This window comes from Sycon ciliatum, chromosome 10 (genome assembly GCF_964019385.1).
Source record: "Sycon ciliatum chromosome 10, ocSycCili1.1, whole genome shotgun sequence".
In the NCBI taxonomy this organism is placed as follows: Eukaryota; Metazoa; Porifera; class Calcarea; order Leucosolenida; family Sycettidae; genus Sycon; species Sycon ciliatum.
Genome location: NC_088652.1, coordinates 13542440 through 13557791, shown reverse-complemented (window position 1 = coordinate 13557791; position 15352 = coordinate 13542440). Strand labels below are relative to the sequence as shown.

The following is a 15352-nucleotide window of genomic DNA, read 5'->3' as shown; positions in this document are numbered from 1 at the left end:
GTGGGGGTCAATAATAAGAGAGTGATAAGTATAGATTATAGACCGGTTAGGAGGTCTATACAGGATATATAGACCGAGTAAAAGACCGAGGTCTTTTACGAGGTCTATATATCCTGTATAGACCAACTATGAGGTCTATAATCTATTTATCGTGTTCTCCACGCAATAGTTTCTCTTCATATACGACATATCCTTGTAATTCTAGTATTATACTATAGCCTATACCGCATTGTACTGCATTGAAAGTCAAGATCATTGTTTAAACTAGGTTCAGCATCGGTAGCACAGTGGCTGGGTGGTAAGGAAGAGTGACTGAGATTCACAAGGTTGTGGGTTCAAATCCCATCTTGTGTATTTCTGCTTTCTTCAAAAATTTCTTTTTCTAAGTTGGAGAGAAAATTTCTAAGTCCAAGAAGTTCTAAGGAGTCAAATATAAGTAGTCAAATATATCGTGTATTTGACTAAGCAGTCAAATACGCGATATATTTGACCGCTTAGGTATCAGGGAAATTAGTGGGGTCAAATACTAAGAAGGCGATAATACACGTTATCACTCTCTTATTATTGACCCCCACAGAAACTTGTGATCTCTAAGCGGTCAAATATCAGCATATATTGACCGCTTATATTGACCGCTTATTATTGACCACTTAGCCCGAGGACTTAGAACTTTTTCCTCAACTTAGAAAAAAATCAGAACTGAAAGAAGAAAAAACTGAAGCCAAATGCTGGGCTTTGAACCCAAACTGTCAGATTCTCAGTCAAAGAACTTGGGGAACATACTACAAGAGACAACTGAAAACTTCGGTTTACACAGAAGTAATGTCCAATGTAAACGGCATATATACATACTATTATACATGTACTATTACAATAGTATTCCTTTCTTCCTATAGCAAAGCAAAACCAGTTTTAGGTACGCTATGTCGTGATAAATCTATTATTGCCCTCATAATCGGTCAATATATGAAATATAGACCTCGTAAAAGACCTCGGGGGACCTCGGTCTTTTACTCGAAACTTGTGATCTCTAAGGGGCCGTCCGGGGTTACCGATTGTTTTTACAAAACGAAAAGTTTTAGTATTTTTCAGCCCACACCCACCCACCCACCTTTTCTGCAGGTAAAACGAATTCCAATAAAATATTGATGTCAATTTTCGACATCCAGAAGTAACTGGGCATTCTCAATCAGCATTCAATAATTATTTTCAAAACGAAACACCATCAAACCCACCCACCCACAAACGAAAACAGTTCGTTTTGAAAATATTATTGGTAACCTCGGACAGCCCCTTAGCGGTCAAATATCAGCATATATTGACCACTTATTAAGGACGTTTAGCAATGCGAAAATTCGAACTTTTGGTGGTGGTGATATTTCGCGAAAATCTATTTCGAAAAAGAAAACTTGTGAGGTTTAGCAATGCGAAATGACTTTTTCTCGAAGTTATTTGAATCTTATAGTACCGTACCGTATATGCAGGTCAGTCTCAAGCAGGAGACTGTAAAATTACTACTCCCTGTAGTCAAATGCGTACCGAGAAAAGAGAAAGTTACTTTCGCAAATCACTGCAACTTCGCGTCCAAGCTTTCGAAGTTTCGAGCTTTTTTCCTGTACTCATTCCCAGACTCGAATTTTCTTTCGAACTTTCGCGTTGCTAAACGTCCTTATTAGGGAGGTTTAGTCCCACGTAATCCGTGGGTACTTTACGTGGGTGTACCACGTGATACTCAGTGACCCACGTACAGACGTTTTCTGATTCACGACATGCCGTGTATGGAGGCTCACCCACGTTCCGCCAGAACGTGGGTGAAAATCAGAATGGAGCGCATTGTGCAAGCTGTGAGGGTGCTCAGCTGAAGAAGTTTCCGAAGCACGAAATCAAAATATTCGATGAGCTTCTTAGGCCCGGGTAGCTTCGTCTTTGACCAGGTTTGGGCCTTTCGCTTTATGCTTTTGTTTGTTCCGTGTGACTAAACACAACATTGCAACGTGGGTGCCCTTCATCCACTTTACGTGGATCACCCACGTACGCGTTTCCGTTACGTGGGAACTAAACCTCCCTATTATTGACCACTTAGAACTTTTTCCTCAACTTAGAAAAAAATCAGAACTGAAAGAAGAAAAATCTGAAGCCAAATGCTGGGATTTGAACCCAAACTGTAAGATTCTCAGTCAAAGAACTTGGGGAACATACTACAAGAGACAACTGAAAACTTCGGTTTACACAGAAGTAATGTCCAATGCAAACGGCATATGTACATACTTCCTCCGCGTCATCGAAATTGTCGCAGTTTGACTTTTGATGTAAAATGCGGTATTTACTCACCAGCACTCGTACCAGAGGCAAGGGATCGGACATAGGCGATAGTCATCAGTATAGGGTGACGGCAAAGTTCTATTTTCTGTTATTGGAAGCTGGAATTTTTGAACTAGACGCAATTTCTTCGCTGATGTCGCTGCGCTGGTAATTTCGACTCGCTGAGATCAGTCAGGTGTTGCAGCATGCACATTTCTCGTGCTTATGGCCATTCACTCAAGCCCCATCACTGCTTTACCTTAGCTGGGGTGAGAATGACTTCGTGGAACAAGTGGCAGCGCTTGGAGAAACATCGAGGGGTCGGCAAACTAAATGCCTGCAACAGCGATAAAATTTGTCGCTCTGGCTGAGACACTCAGTACTACCAAGAGTACATAACGTGGGTTATCAAGAGTACATAACCTGGGTTATGTACTCTTGGTACTACTACTAGTACATGATTGTACCTGCAAGAGCCGTGTAGACTCTACACGTAGTGCTAGTGATGCACGCGCAGGTGCCGTACCATGGTATACCAGTGCTGAAAAAGAGGGCGCGCTGGACGTGATACTACACTTACCTGCATGAGCTGTGGGCATGCCACGGCTAAAAAAAAGTTCATTATTTTCAAGGTCGAGGTGATTCCGAGGTGATTCCGCCGACGGTAATCAACCGACCTCGCAACGATCGTGTATTCTTACTAGGCTTCGTTGGTGGTGAAGTAGAAATCATCCAGAGCTAGCAGACGACAAGCATAGCAGCTCTTGTCCTGTGGAGAAAGTCAAAGCGTTTGAGACGAGGCGCGACCAACTTTCAACCTTCCTTGAAATATTTGGGAACGATATTTTTGCGTCCATTGACATCAGCGACGACGAGGACTTCATCTCTGCATGAAAACTCTCAGTCCAATTGTCCTAGAACGTTACTCTAGTCTTCAGACTATCATACTGTGTAATAAGTTTCGAATGGCTTAGTTTATGGAGTTGTCAGTAACAAGTGACAAGTCACTAGTCAAACTGCGACAATTTCGATGACGCGGAGGAAGTACTATTATACTATTGCAATAGTATTCCTTTCTTCCTATAGCAAAGCAAAACCAGTTTTAGGTATGCTATGTCGTGATAAATCTATTATTGCCCTCATAATCGGTCAATATATGAAATATAGACCTCGTAAAAGACCTCGGGGGACCTCGGTCTTTTACTCGTTCTATATTTCATATATTGACCTCTTTAATCGTGCACTAATAGATACATATTGGACCGCCTGAGCGGGCTTGTATGGAGAAATATTGCCCGCTCTATCTGGTCGCTGATTGGCTGTAGACCTGGAAACGGTCACCTGACATGTAATAACACATACATATTTGACCGCTTAGAGATCACAAGTTTCTGTGGGGGTCAATAATAAGAGAGTGATAAAGTACAGTAAAACTCCCCTGACTCCGACCACCCCGATCCGAACACTGCCCCCCCCCCCTCTCCCCGGGCACCTTTCTCATCCCCTCCAGAGTCGCAAGTAGAACTGGGCTTTCCAACGAATAGCGGCCACACAAATATTTATAGGGCTGGAAGGGTGTTTACTTGCATACGCTCAGGATGCGCTTGTTTTGTGTGCAAAAGAACCTTGTGTTGAAGAGTCTTGTTGGCCACAGGTGGAATCCTGACAATTCAAACCCTAAATTGGCAGGAAAAACTCTAATGTGGAAAGAGAAAAGGACCTATACGTTACTAGTTATGACTACCAATCCACCAAGGTAACGAGATAATATGTCATGACCCGACCTCAAGGGTCAGTCAAAAGCCTGCGTTTCGAACAACACCAAATAGGACCGTCACGAAGTGTGAGGGAGACCCAGGTTCCAAGTGCGCAATATATGCACGCCATCATTCAACAGCCCACCAAGAGTTCCATTGTCAAGGACACGCCTGGCATAATGTACAAGAATAAGAAGAAGAAAAGAGAGAGAAAGAGAGAAGGGACTGGAGCGAGATTGAGGACGAACATCAGCACAGCAGGGGATTATATTCCGAAAAGCAGCCAATCAGAACGAACTCACTGTACTCACTAGTCATAAAGACGGGATAAGAGAAGGTTTTAACGGTAGAAGCTAGGGTCATATCATAATTCATAGTACAGCAATATAATACAGATCTTTAGCATCTCAATACTGTGTACGTCAAGAAGAGTTGCAGAGCTAGTGAAATACAACTTAAAGGGGAACTGTCACCAACATTTTTCTTTGTCTTATCTTGTAGTTCTTTGGCTCCTGATCACGATGGTGTTATTCGTTTTTCTCTGCGATGACTGGAAGTGGGTGAAAACTTGAAAAGAAGGTCCCGAAAATTGTCCCGAAGTACCGAGTGACGTCACGCCGGACTTGACCTCCACGCGTACATTCATCGTCAAAAACGAAGTCCAGCCCGTGTGCTGGTCGATCGAGCCAACTGTTCGATGTACGGTGCACACTTGCCTTCTGAACTCGGACACTCGATGTGTACGTCGTTGTACACAATGAGAACGCCAAAAAGGGACAAAATAAACAAAAGTCGACAGCAGTTTGTCGCACTGGTACTTCCTCCACGAAGCTCCAGCTCTTTGTTTTATCTGTGATTACGAAGGAGTCGAAGGATGTTTGTTTGCTGTTAGTGTGACACACATACCTCGTACTTGAAAATTACTTCGAAATATGTCGTTGTATCGAAGGTGGCGGTGTTGCCCACCCGGCTCTGAAATGAAAGACGTCAGAGTTTGTCATCTGCATCTTCAGCAACATCGCCAGATGAATCGCCTTCACGTACCTACATCGCGTTCCTTTGGGGCTCGGGTTGGTGGTGTTATCGCCGGCCGGAGGAGTACTGTTTTCTGCACACGCACTCATCATCGTGTTGTTCCTCACACGAAAAGTTCAAAACAACAACGTACTTCCGTGCTCACAAAATATAACTTACTTAGATCCTCGCGGAACTTCCGCGAGGATCTAAGTAAGTTATATTTTGTGAGCACGGAAGTACGTTGTTGTCAAAAAGGTGAAAGCTCAGCTGCTTTTTATTTTGATTTGGCTGTGTAGCTGCACGTGGGTCTCTGCCTCTTTGGCATTCTCCTTCGATACGACATACCCATCTGTGTTACAGTTCAAAAGGCACACGTGCACCGTACATTGGAACAGCTAGCTCGATCGACCAGCACACGGGCTGGACTTCGTTTTTGACGACGAATGTACGCGTGGAGGTCAAGTCCGGCGTGACGTCACTCGGTACTTCGGGACAATTTTGGGCACCTTCTTTTCAAGTGTTCACCCACTTCCAGCCATCGCAGAGAAAAACGGATAACACCATCGTGATCAGGAGCCAAAGAACTTAATAAGACAAAGAATTTTTTTGGTGACAGTTCCCCTTTAACCATAGTATGAACTAAATCTGACTGGTCAAATGCTAGCAACAACCTGACAACAGGCAAGTGACATGTTTGAAGTATTCAGTTTACCATGACCCGATGCTAATGCATGGCGAATGCGACTTGCTGACGTATCTGCTACCTGTCACTTGCCACCGTCTGGTCCACTTTCAAACTCGGGTCACGACAAATATACAGTCGGATAGTGCGACAACAGGGCACAACAACTGACTGTATATTATCTCGTGGTGGACTGTTAGGCCTAACTAGTAACTTACAGGTCCTTTTCTCTTTACATATTTCTATTGGCTCAACATCCGAGTTTTTAAACCCCTTTGTGTACCAGCCCCATCTGGAACCGTACCGTGTGATACGGTTCGCTGCACTTTAATCAAGCGCGCCGTTCCCCGCCGCCGTAGCTCCGATCGACTCGCGTTTTTTTGCACTAGACAGCTGAGATCCCACTGAAAATTCTGATGTACGACATGGGTAAGTTGCCATTTGAAAGTATGGAGAACGAACGCGTTCAAAAGTATGCTTTTCACCGCAAACAATTTTCGCTATTTCGGTCGTGTTCTCGCTCAGTTTTGCTGCTTGTAGCGAAGATGTAGCTTGTTCCAGGTAATTTTGACGTCTTCTAGATGTGGTGGATGGTTGCAGAGATTGGCTGTGGCGATATCATCGCGGAATGCGACTCGAAATTGAAAATTTGTATCGCTGATCCCATCGCAGTATTCGCTCTCAAAGCAAGAGCGAGAGGGAGGGCAGCGATGCCTAAAATCGTCAAGGCAGGCGTAATTCACCAGCCAGCGACTGCTTCTTGTCTTGGGGGCTTCAGTAGAATCTCATTGGACAGATGCGAAGACAGAGTGATACATTGTCTAGCCACAGTTGCAACATGTCATGGCAACATAATTACATGTACATGATTATTAGTACATGATTATTATGTAGAATAGGCTGAGTAGCACCTACATCCAGCCCTGTGGACCAAGCACTGACACAAACAGGCTTGCACATGTAGGGGACAACACAATACCTACAGTCATACTAAGCCCTGTGAAGTCCCATTTCCTTTCGTTCCTTCTTCTTTTTTCGAGTTTTTCTTCTGGGCACAGCTTTACGTTGTGCCCGGGACCAATCGATGACGACGACTGATGAGAAACGGGAGAGACGATTGATGAAGGGCGAGGACGATGGATGAACTTCTTGGAGATGGACGAAACTAAGTTGCGACGATAGGACGACTGGGATGACATTGAAAACTGGAAGCGAAGGCCACGCAGGACGAAACCAGAAGTTGAAGTATACAACAAATTTCTATCCCCGCTGCCACCAATGTTGTAACTCTACTTTCTTGACTAGGGCTGAAACGAACATAAAATTTGAGTATTCGAACGTTCTTGATATTAACGAACGAACGAACGAACATTCTCTAACATTCTCCTCGCACGCGCGTCCTCGCGCACGAACCGGCATAGGCAAGAAAATAGTGGAATTTTTGAATACAGTACAGCAATAAACTAACTTTTGTGGCGCACAAATATTTGCGTTTTCATGAATGCGGCTGGTTTGTGATGAGAAAATTTTGCGATTTTTACCTCTTTTGAATCTTGTAGTTGTGCTGTCTACAATGCACGTACTGAGCAGTTTGTGGCGGTTTTTCTTCTCCAGAATGCGCAATGGCCGCGAAAGGAGCGCAATTTAATCACTTGCAAAAGTTTCCAACTTTATAGTACGTCTTTTATGATGCTTTCAAAAGTTGAGGCACAATGGCCTCCAACTGAGCAACGCCATACTGCTACTGCTGAGGACCAGAACGTTGCGTCACAGCAACGTTTGTCATCAACTTGCTTCCTGTTCAGTGTTGATGCCGTAGAAATAACTGCACTCCCAGAAACGACAGAAGAATGCTGAAAGTTACCGTAGTTGTGTTTCCAGGTGCGCATAGAGGTTTCTCGCCGTTTTGCCATGCTAACCATACGCTGCGGAAAATCCTGCAGGCAGCTGACTTCTCATCCTCAGATTTGGTAAAATGATCCCAAACAACAGAACGGGGAGCACGACCGAAAAAAGTTCCTGACATGGGAACAGTGCGAACTCGAAACAAAAAAAAACTACGAAGTGGTCAAAGGAAGAGCGAGCAGCAAAAATATGTAAGTACGAGTACTCGTGCTTTGTTCCGATGTTCGTCTACATGTCGTCAGATCGTGAACCGCGCGCGCGCGTGCGCGTGGGTCATGTAGGTAGGTCTTCCACCTGGCGCAGCGCTGGTCACAAGCACGCAGCTACATATTCCACAGGAGGTGTGTGAAACGATCGTGACTGATTGCGATGTTTTTACGGGTTTATCGTACCGTACGCACATTCTCAAAGTTCGAATTTTCGTGAGAACTACGAATGTTCGTTCGCTGTGGCCTAACGAACGAATATTCGAATGTTTGGTATGTTCGTTTCACCCCTACTTTCTTCACCTGCTCCCAGCCCCGTGCCATCTTCACATTTATACAATGGACGACGATAACTACATTTAGAAGACTGCATTTGTGACAAGACAGCGGAAACACAACTGGACATGACGAACTCAAGACGAAGACTGCGTTTCACACCACGGCAACACGCGCATGCGCCAACACCACATACACACGGCGTACATGTGCACAAAACAACGTACTACAACAGGTGTATTGGAGTTTGTGGAGAAGTAGAAAAGTCTGGAACCTATCTGTTCTAATTATCCAGACATTCTAATCATCCAAACATGTATCCACATCCCATGATGTAGGTCAGAATGCTCGCATTAGACATGGTTAGCATTTTACCGTTCACGCTAACTTCCACCGTCGGCCTGTACCGTTTTGTGTGTGTGTTTCAAGACATGGTTAGCATTGCGGTTTCTGACACAACGATCGACTTGTGACGTAACCCCAGTTGGAATCTTACCGTTTCGTTCTCCTGCTAAACAGAGCTTTCTATCGTCGAAACGATACCAAAAATGACGGTATTTCAGGTGTTGAGTACGAGTACCGTTAGATTTAACGTGAACGGTAAAATGCTAACCATATCTATTGTCACGCCGAGTTGTACTATGTACCTAAGAGACCCAGATTCCGCCGACACTGAACTGGCCAATACAGACTGCTCATGCACATTGAACTGATTTGTACATAATGTCACTGAGTGTGAACTTCGAATTACGCTTTGTTTACTCCAAATTATCAGCACAAAAACCACACACTTTCTATTCCGTGGGATTTCTAGTTAACCGGACCGGCCCAGTTCGAGGTTTAAATTATCAGAAATTGTTACGTGGGAATCATATTGATGGAAATCGGTCCTGAAAGATGTGCAGTCACCTACCTGTGCCTATATATTCGGCATAGTAAATCCATGCGTAAATTGACCCCGCTTCCTATTCCACACCTTCGCGTACGCACATGCACCTCGTATGCACCAGCGGTAACTGTTGCGTGCCTGGTGCCTGTGCTGTTTACATGCCTGCTCTGTTCCCTGTGTTCTCCACGTCTCCTTCTGTCTTCATCAAGTATAGTTTGTAGTTTCTACCACGACGAGTGCGATGGTGGTGTTGGGCTGAGAGAGAGTGCATGGGCATTTATCCTTAGTGCTGTTGCAATTGAGAAGTAATTTCGCTGCAGTAACGCAACAAAAGAAACTTCTAATTTAAAGGCATTATGTTCGAATTAAGCCATATTTGAATTGCAGGATTCCACCCGTACTTTGTAGAGAAGAGTAGTACGCAATACATGCCGTGCTCTGAGTCAGACTCGTCGTGCAAACGACATTGCACTACGGAGTGCATGCTAAGCTACCGCTTAGTTGAGTAATCATGGCATACATCTCGATTATATTCAGCCAGCATGACCTCCTGAGTTTGCTTGATTACATACATCGGCTCCCGTGCAGGACGAAGCATGGCCACCTCAAACTCAACAGGTTTTTAGTAGTACAGTGTGGACGGCTGCACTGAAGGTGCCCTCGTACGACAACACTTGGTGACCTCTGCTTTGAGTTGTAAGCCATGATTGCTCAACTAATGGAAGTGTCGGATCCCTCGCATGACAAATCATGGTTCTTACAGAACTCTGAGTCCAGCTTCTGACTTGCTGGAAGCTCAATGCGTGGTCGTTTTCGCGACGAGTCTGACTCAGGGCATGACACAGAAACTACCCTACGGTATTTTTTGATGAAAAAATGTTTTTCCATAATTATGTTCATATGGCGCCGCACCTAAACAGTATTTTGTTTCTGGTAACATGGCCAGAAGAATACCGGTCGGTCGGCTTTCTTTCTTTTTTTGCTGATTATTTATGCATGCCAGAACTAATTACCGGTACGCACGTGTGTAGAGCACACAGCCCAGATACAACATGTGTGGTTGTTAAAGCGGCTGTGCATAGCATTCACAATCAACAGCTCGATCAGACCGCCAGAAACAGTCAAACTGGACCGTGGTCATACTCCGAGGCGTTGCGCACCAACACATTGTTCAGCGATTGTCGTTTGCCAGGAACTACAGCTCCCTGTTGCTCCAACGCAAAGAACAGAATCGGTGTCCGAACTCCAAAATGAAGCTCAACATTATCACTCTTGTCAACATCGTTCCGGCTTGCCCCGGTTTCGATGGAGGCAGCAAAATACTGCATTGAAGCGAGTGATGCCTTCTGGATGAAGACAGGGGCGTCGGAAGCAGTTTAACATTGGTGCGGCCAAAGTGTGAGAGGGGGTGCGGGGTCCTCCACCGGGATTTTTTTTGAAAATTGGGCCTAAAAGGCCATATTTTAATGCTACAGAATTATGAGAAATAAGAATATGCATGCTGATGATACACCGCATTGTCGATGTAAAACATGGTACCTGTACAAGAGTCGTCAAGCCATCAGCAAGGTTTCTACGGAACACTACTTGGCTAACCCCGAAGGCTCGCTTTAGGTAGTCATGCGACCTGGGTTGGAAAGGAGCATCTCCTATTTCGGGGTATCCATCCATCTTTTTGAGTCAGTAAACAATAAACCTCGATAGGCATATCGCTATTGCTTCAGAAGCTCCACTGAGAATCGAACTGCTTCGCTGTGGCCATGGTCAATCTACATACGTGGACAATTAGAACCACTCGAGAATCGCGTGGCAGCCTTACATCTTCACAGATGATTGTCATCAACAAGAGGACAGCTCTTGTCAAGCAAAAGCTGCGTCAGGCGAAATTACTGATCAGTCGGCGACACGCATTTTTCACAAAAATATGCGTTTCACCTGCTGGGAGAGTATGCGTGTACTCGTACTCGAGTCTCATCCTGAGCACGTTTTTTCCTTCTTTTTTTCAGCTCCAGTATAGCTGTATATTTCATTGCAAAGCTGTCCTCGATTGTTGTGCTCGTTGTTCAAACGAAGTGGACATTCAATCATGAAGGCAGAGGACATAGGAGCCTGATTGGAGTTTCTCGTGGCATAGGACGGCCACACAGAGACACTTTGGGATTTTCTGAATATAAAATACCGTACGCACGATGCTGAGATCAATTTGTGCGATATCAAATTGTTTGTGATCTACCACATCGAGCAGAACGGGATCCAAACACAAGCTTACCGACGGTTAGGCTGCCGACCTGACTGGACAAATGATCCTTGGCTTCACCAGACGCCAGAAGTCGGACACCATGTCCTTTGCCGCGACGTCCATCTCCAAAAAGAACTCCATCTTCGTCGTGAAAAGGCTTGAAATACTCAATATTCAACCGAGATTCGCGGTCTCACCCTTTCTCAGATTGAATCTGTTTTTGTTGTAGCAGTTGCAGGGCAGATCCCCGCCACTACTTCAACAGGAGATGGCTCCAAAGCATGCCTGGAACAAGCCATATCGAGGTTGCAAGCCACCCCTCTCAGCAAGAAATTCGAAATTTCAATGGTGGAAGATATACTATGAAGAGAATTTCAAAAAGTATGTTTCGCGGAGCGATCGCTCAACCTACGTCATTCAAACTTTGCAGGATGGTTCAGACGTACATGCTAGGCATGGAACCACCGGAGATGATATCATAGCTGACACACAGAGTCACACACACAGCAGATTCGTGTGCACAGATACTAAATTAGTGGATGTCGTCATCTTCTTCCCGCTGATCTCAAATGTACTATGACGTGCTATTTCGCCTGACGACGACCTCTGTGCTTCGCAGAACTTTGAATCATGTCACGTTGAAGCGTCGTAACTTGATTTTGATGTAAATGTGCCATAGGGCGGTTTCTGTAGTCCTTGGCTCATATCATGTGTTTGCTTGCTGTGTGCAGCGCCTTGTGTTGAGGGTATCTGTAATACCTATTATCATAACACGCAGTGTGTACCTAACCCCCAAAGCACAACCGCCTGGTTCGGCCTTTGTAAATGCACTAGGCCGGTCTGTGCCCGTAAGTAACCATGCGCAGACTTTGCTCACTGCTTTTCTTGTCTTCTGAATTTCCTCTTTAGAGTATCGTCGACAAGAGGATACGAAAACAGCTAGACCAAATGTGTGCATGAAATTCTACCTTTTATTTATCCTCAAAGGACGTGGAACTGTGCTCAGTTTGTCTGGTAAAAACCAGAAAATTAGCCCAGGACATTGTTCCATTGCAATAATAACAACAGGAAAACATACCCGTATTTTCTCTAATAAGAGCCCGGGGTTCTTATTTTTTCAGTGACAGCTCTACCCGCGCTTCTATTAGAGACTGGGCTATTATTGGAGACCGGGCTCTTATTTTTTCAATTGTCAACTATCAAGCCAACTCCAGTCTATACAGGCATAAACTGGCCATATCAAGACTGATTTTTCAACCCTAAACTCAGGAATATTGTCAAAACAGATGTTTCACAATAGCATTGGCGCCAGGAAGGAAGCAGTAGACCGAAAACCTCCTTACAAATATGTTCTTGGCATGTTGTAATGCTGTTTTATATGCAGTCAATATACTTGTTGCATACTCCAATTGTGACCCGCGCTACTATTAGAGACTGTGCTCTTATTATTTCAAACCACCCTCACCCCGGGTCATTATTGGAGACTGGGCTATTATTGGAGACCTGGGCTTTTATTGGAGAAAATACGGTAATAATTATATCAGTTCATGTGACTCAGTCCCAGGCTGTACTAAGATAAAGCAAATTGAAATTCTAGCTTGCTGAAATTCAACTAAGCCATGCGAGCCATTCACTAAATAATAATCGGGAGCATAGTGTTGGAAATGTGAAAACTGGCAAAGTTGCCATTGGGCACATCACATCACGGTGCGATGCCGTCACCCGTTCACACTTGAGATACAGGCGGTTTGCACCTTCCACCCACCCCTTACTGTATGAAAGTGGGATAGATTCATCTCTGCCGTCGCTTCCCAACCTGCGAGGTGGCACAGCTGTGTTCCCGCGGTGGCATTCGTGGTGTTCCCACCCATTCGACACCGCCGTTTGACACCGTCATGAATGTCCTGTTGCTGCTTCACGTTGCTCCTTGTATCGAGTTCTGTTGCGCCCTGTCAAATGAGTGTGTATGTGCGTGTGTGTGTGTGTGTGTGTGTGTGTGTGTGTGTGTGTGTGTGTGTGTGTGTGTGTGTGTGTGTGAACTAAGCTTTAGGGATTCTGCAGTAAATGCACGTGCAATGCATGAACAGGGTCTCTGACTTACTCCGAGTATGACTATTCTTTCAACAAACCGAGCGAGTGCTCGAATATTCAGTATAATATTTATAGTTCACCCCTGTAGTGAGCTGGCCAGAATGTAATGATTACTGGAATGACAAGTGACTATAACATACAGCAGTGTGAATGTAGCACATCATGAAGGTGTGAGTACGACACATGCAGTGGTGTGTAGAATGCAGCATATGACAGCTAGGTGGTGTAAGAACAACGCAATCACTATCACTACAACCCCTACCTAAAACTACCCTGTAAAAGCACTGGTGTCAGTGTTGACAGGTGTGCATCCACTCGTGTGCGTGTGCCCCCCCCCCCCCATCCATCAATTTTCTACGCGTGGTGCAGCTTCACCGTGTGCGTCAATGCACGTTTGTCGTCGGGGTTTTTCTTACCGATGATATGACCTTCCGATTACTCTCACTCATGCACACATACACCACATACAGAGATGGCCAAATATTTGTTCTGGCACCATGGAGAGTCTCAGGAGGAAGGCAGCGAAGAAGAAAGGAATACGTACAATAATTATAAGCATGCATGCTCGCTGTGCCGCAACCTGCACAGTCCGCACGGGGCACAAAACTGACAAGCTACTGAGACATTCAACGACCTGAGGCCTAGCTCTAACACACATCTTGTTACAGTCGTGGATAGTTGCTGCATAACTCGTTCTCATGTGTTTTCTTCTCTCCTTTTTTAAAACATTTGTTACTGGCTCAGAACTAAATATTGCGACAGAGCTTTCGGCCATATTTTCAATTCATTGCATTCCCAACTCATCACAACCACGCGCTCTTCAGCCGAACCATACAGACACCAGCAAGGACACTTCCGTTGAGAGATAATATTGCTCCACTCCTCTAGACAGCTGTTTCGCTCCCTGTCGGAGCTCATCAGTAGAGGATGATAATGATGAGTATTCCGCGTAAGATTTTCGTCGCTTGTGTGGTGTGTTTCTCCACCAATGAGCGCATACTATGATTATTTATCGCTGTTCTCACACTTTACCATTTTAGCAGCTTGTATATGCCATTGATATATGTGGAAAGCACGCACTTGCGCCATTTCTGGTGTATAAGAATGATCATTCCTCCATTATCATCATTATCATCCTCTATGATGAGCTCCGACAGGGAGCGAAACAGCTGTCTAGAGGTGTGGAGCAATAGTATCTCTCAACGGAAGTGTCCTTGCTGGTGTCTGTATGGTTCGGCTGAAGAGCGCGTGGTTGTGATGAGTTGGGAATGCAATGTTACTGGCCCAGTCTCTGATTTAAAATTTTGCGCTTGTAAATGTTCATATGTATATGCGAATGGGAATTTCCTTTTTGGGTCTTTACAGAATCCTTTCGTCAGCCTCAGCGACCATACCCTCGTCCAGATAGTACGTATGCGGGAATTTACTTGCCATAATGTTCTTATAATATAACGGTTATGTGCACTCGACATGCACGCATGCCCCTCCCCCCATCCACAGATGCATGTAAGCATGTACGCACACGGGCACAAACTGACACACACGCATGCACGCGTGCGCATACACATGCACCCACCCACACACACACATGCGCGCACACACACACACACACACACACACACACACACACACACACACACACTACTACTACTACTACTACTACTACTACTACTACTACTACTACTACTACTACTAGTGACAAGCCTCTTTTACGGGCAAAATAGCGGAAACGTGAAATCGTAAATCATTGAAGATCAATTCAATTAAAAAAAAGAAAACTCCTTTAAATAACGTCAAATCAATTAGTAAATCCAATGTCAAATCCAATGTCAAATCCAATGTCAAAAGAAGAAAACTTTAAACTCAAAGTGAAAATTAAAGTAACAGGTCCCGTCATGTATGCAAGTCTAAGCCAATGTCAATATAAATTACCTGTCATGAATGTTATGAATGGATGTGCATGCATTGTGGAGAACTGTCCGTACACCT

The 15352-nt window shown here is 44.7% G+C and overlaps 1 protein-coding gene across 1 annotated transcript in view; it reads left to right on the top strand.

Moving 5' to 3' along the window:
- LOC135826326 (mucin-2-like) overlaps positions 1-15352 on the top strand; it is a 92078-nt gene that overhangs the window by 29627 nt on the left and 47099 nt on the right. Inside the window, exons 5-6 of the mRNA XM_065338945.1 lie at positions 12004-12120; positions 14729-14770. Coding sequence (XP_065195017.1) covers positions 12004-12120; positions 14729-14770 — 159 coding nt within the window. The remainder of the gene's footprint in view (positions 1-12003; positions 12121-14728; positions 14771-15352) is intronic.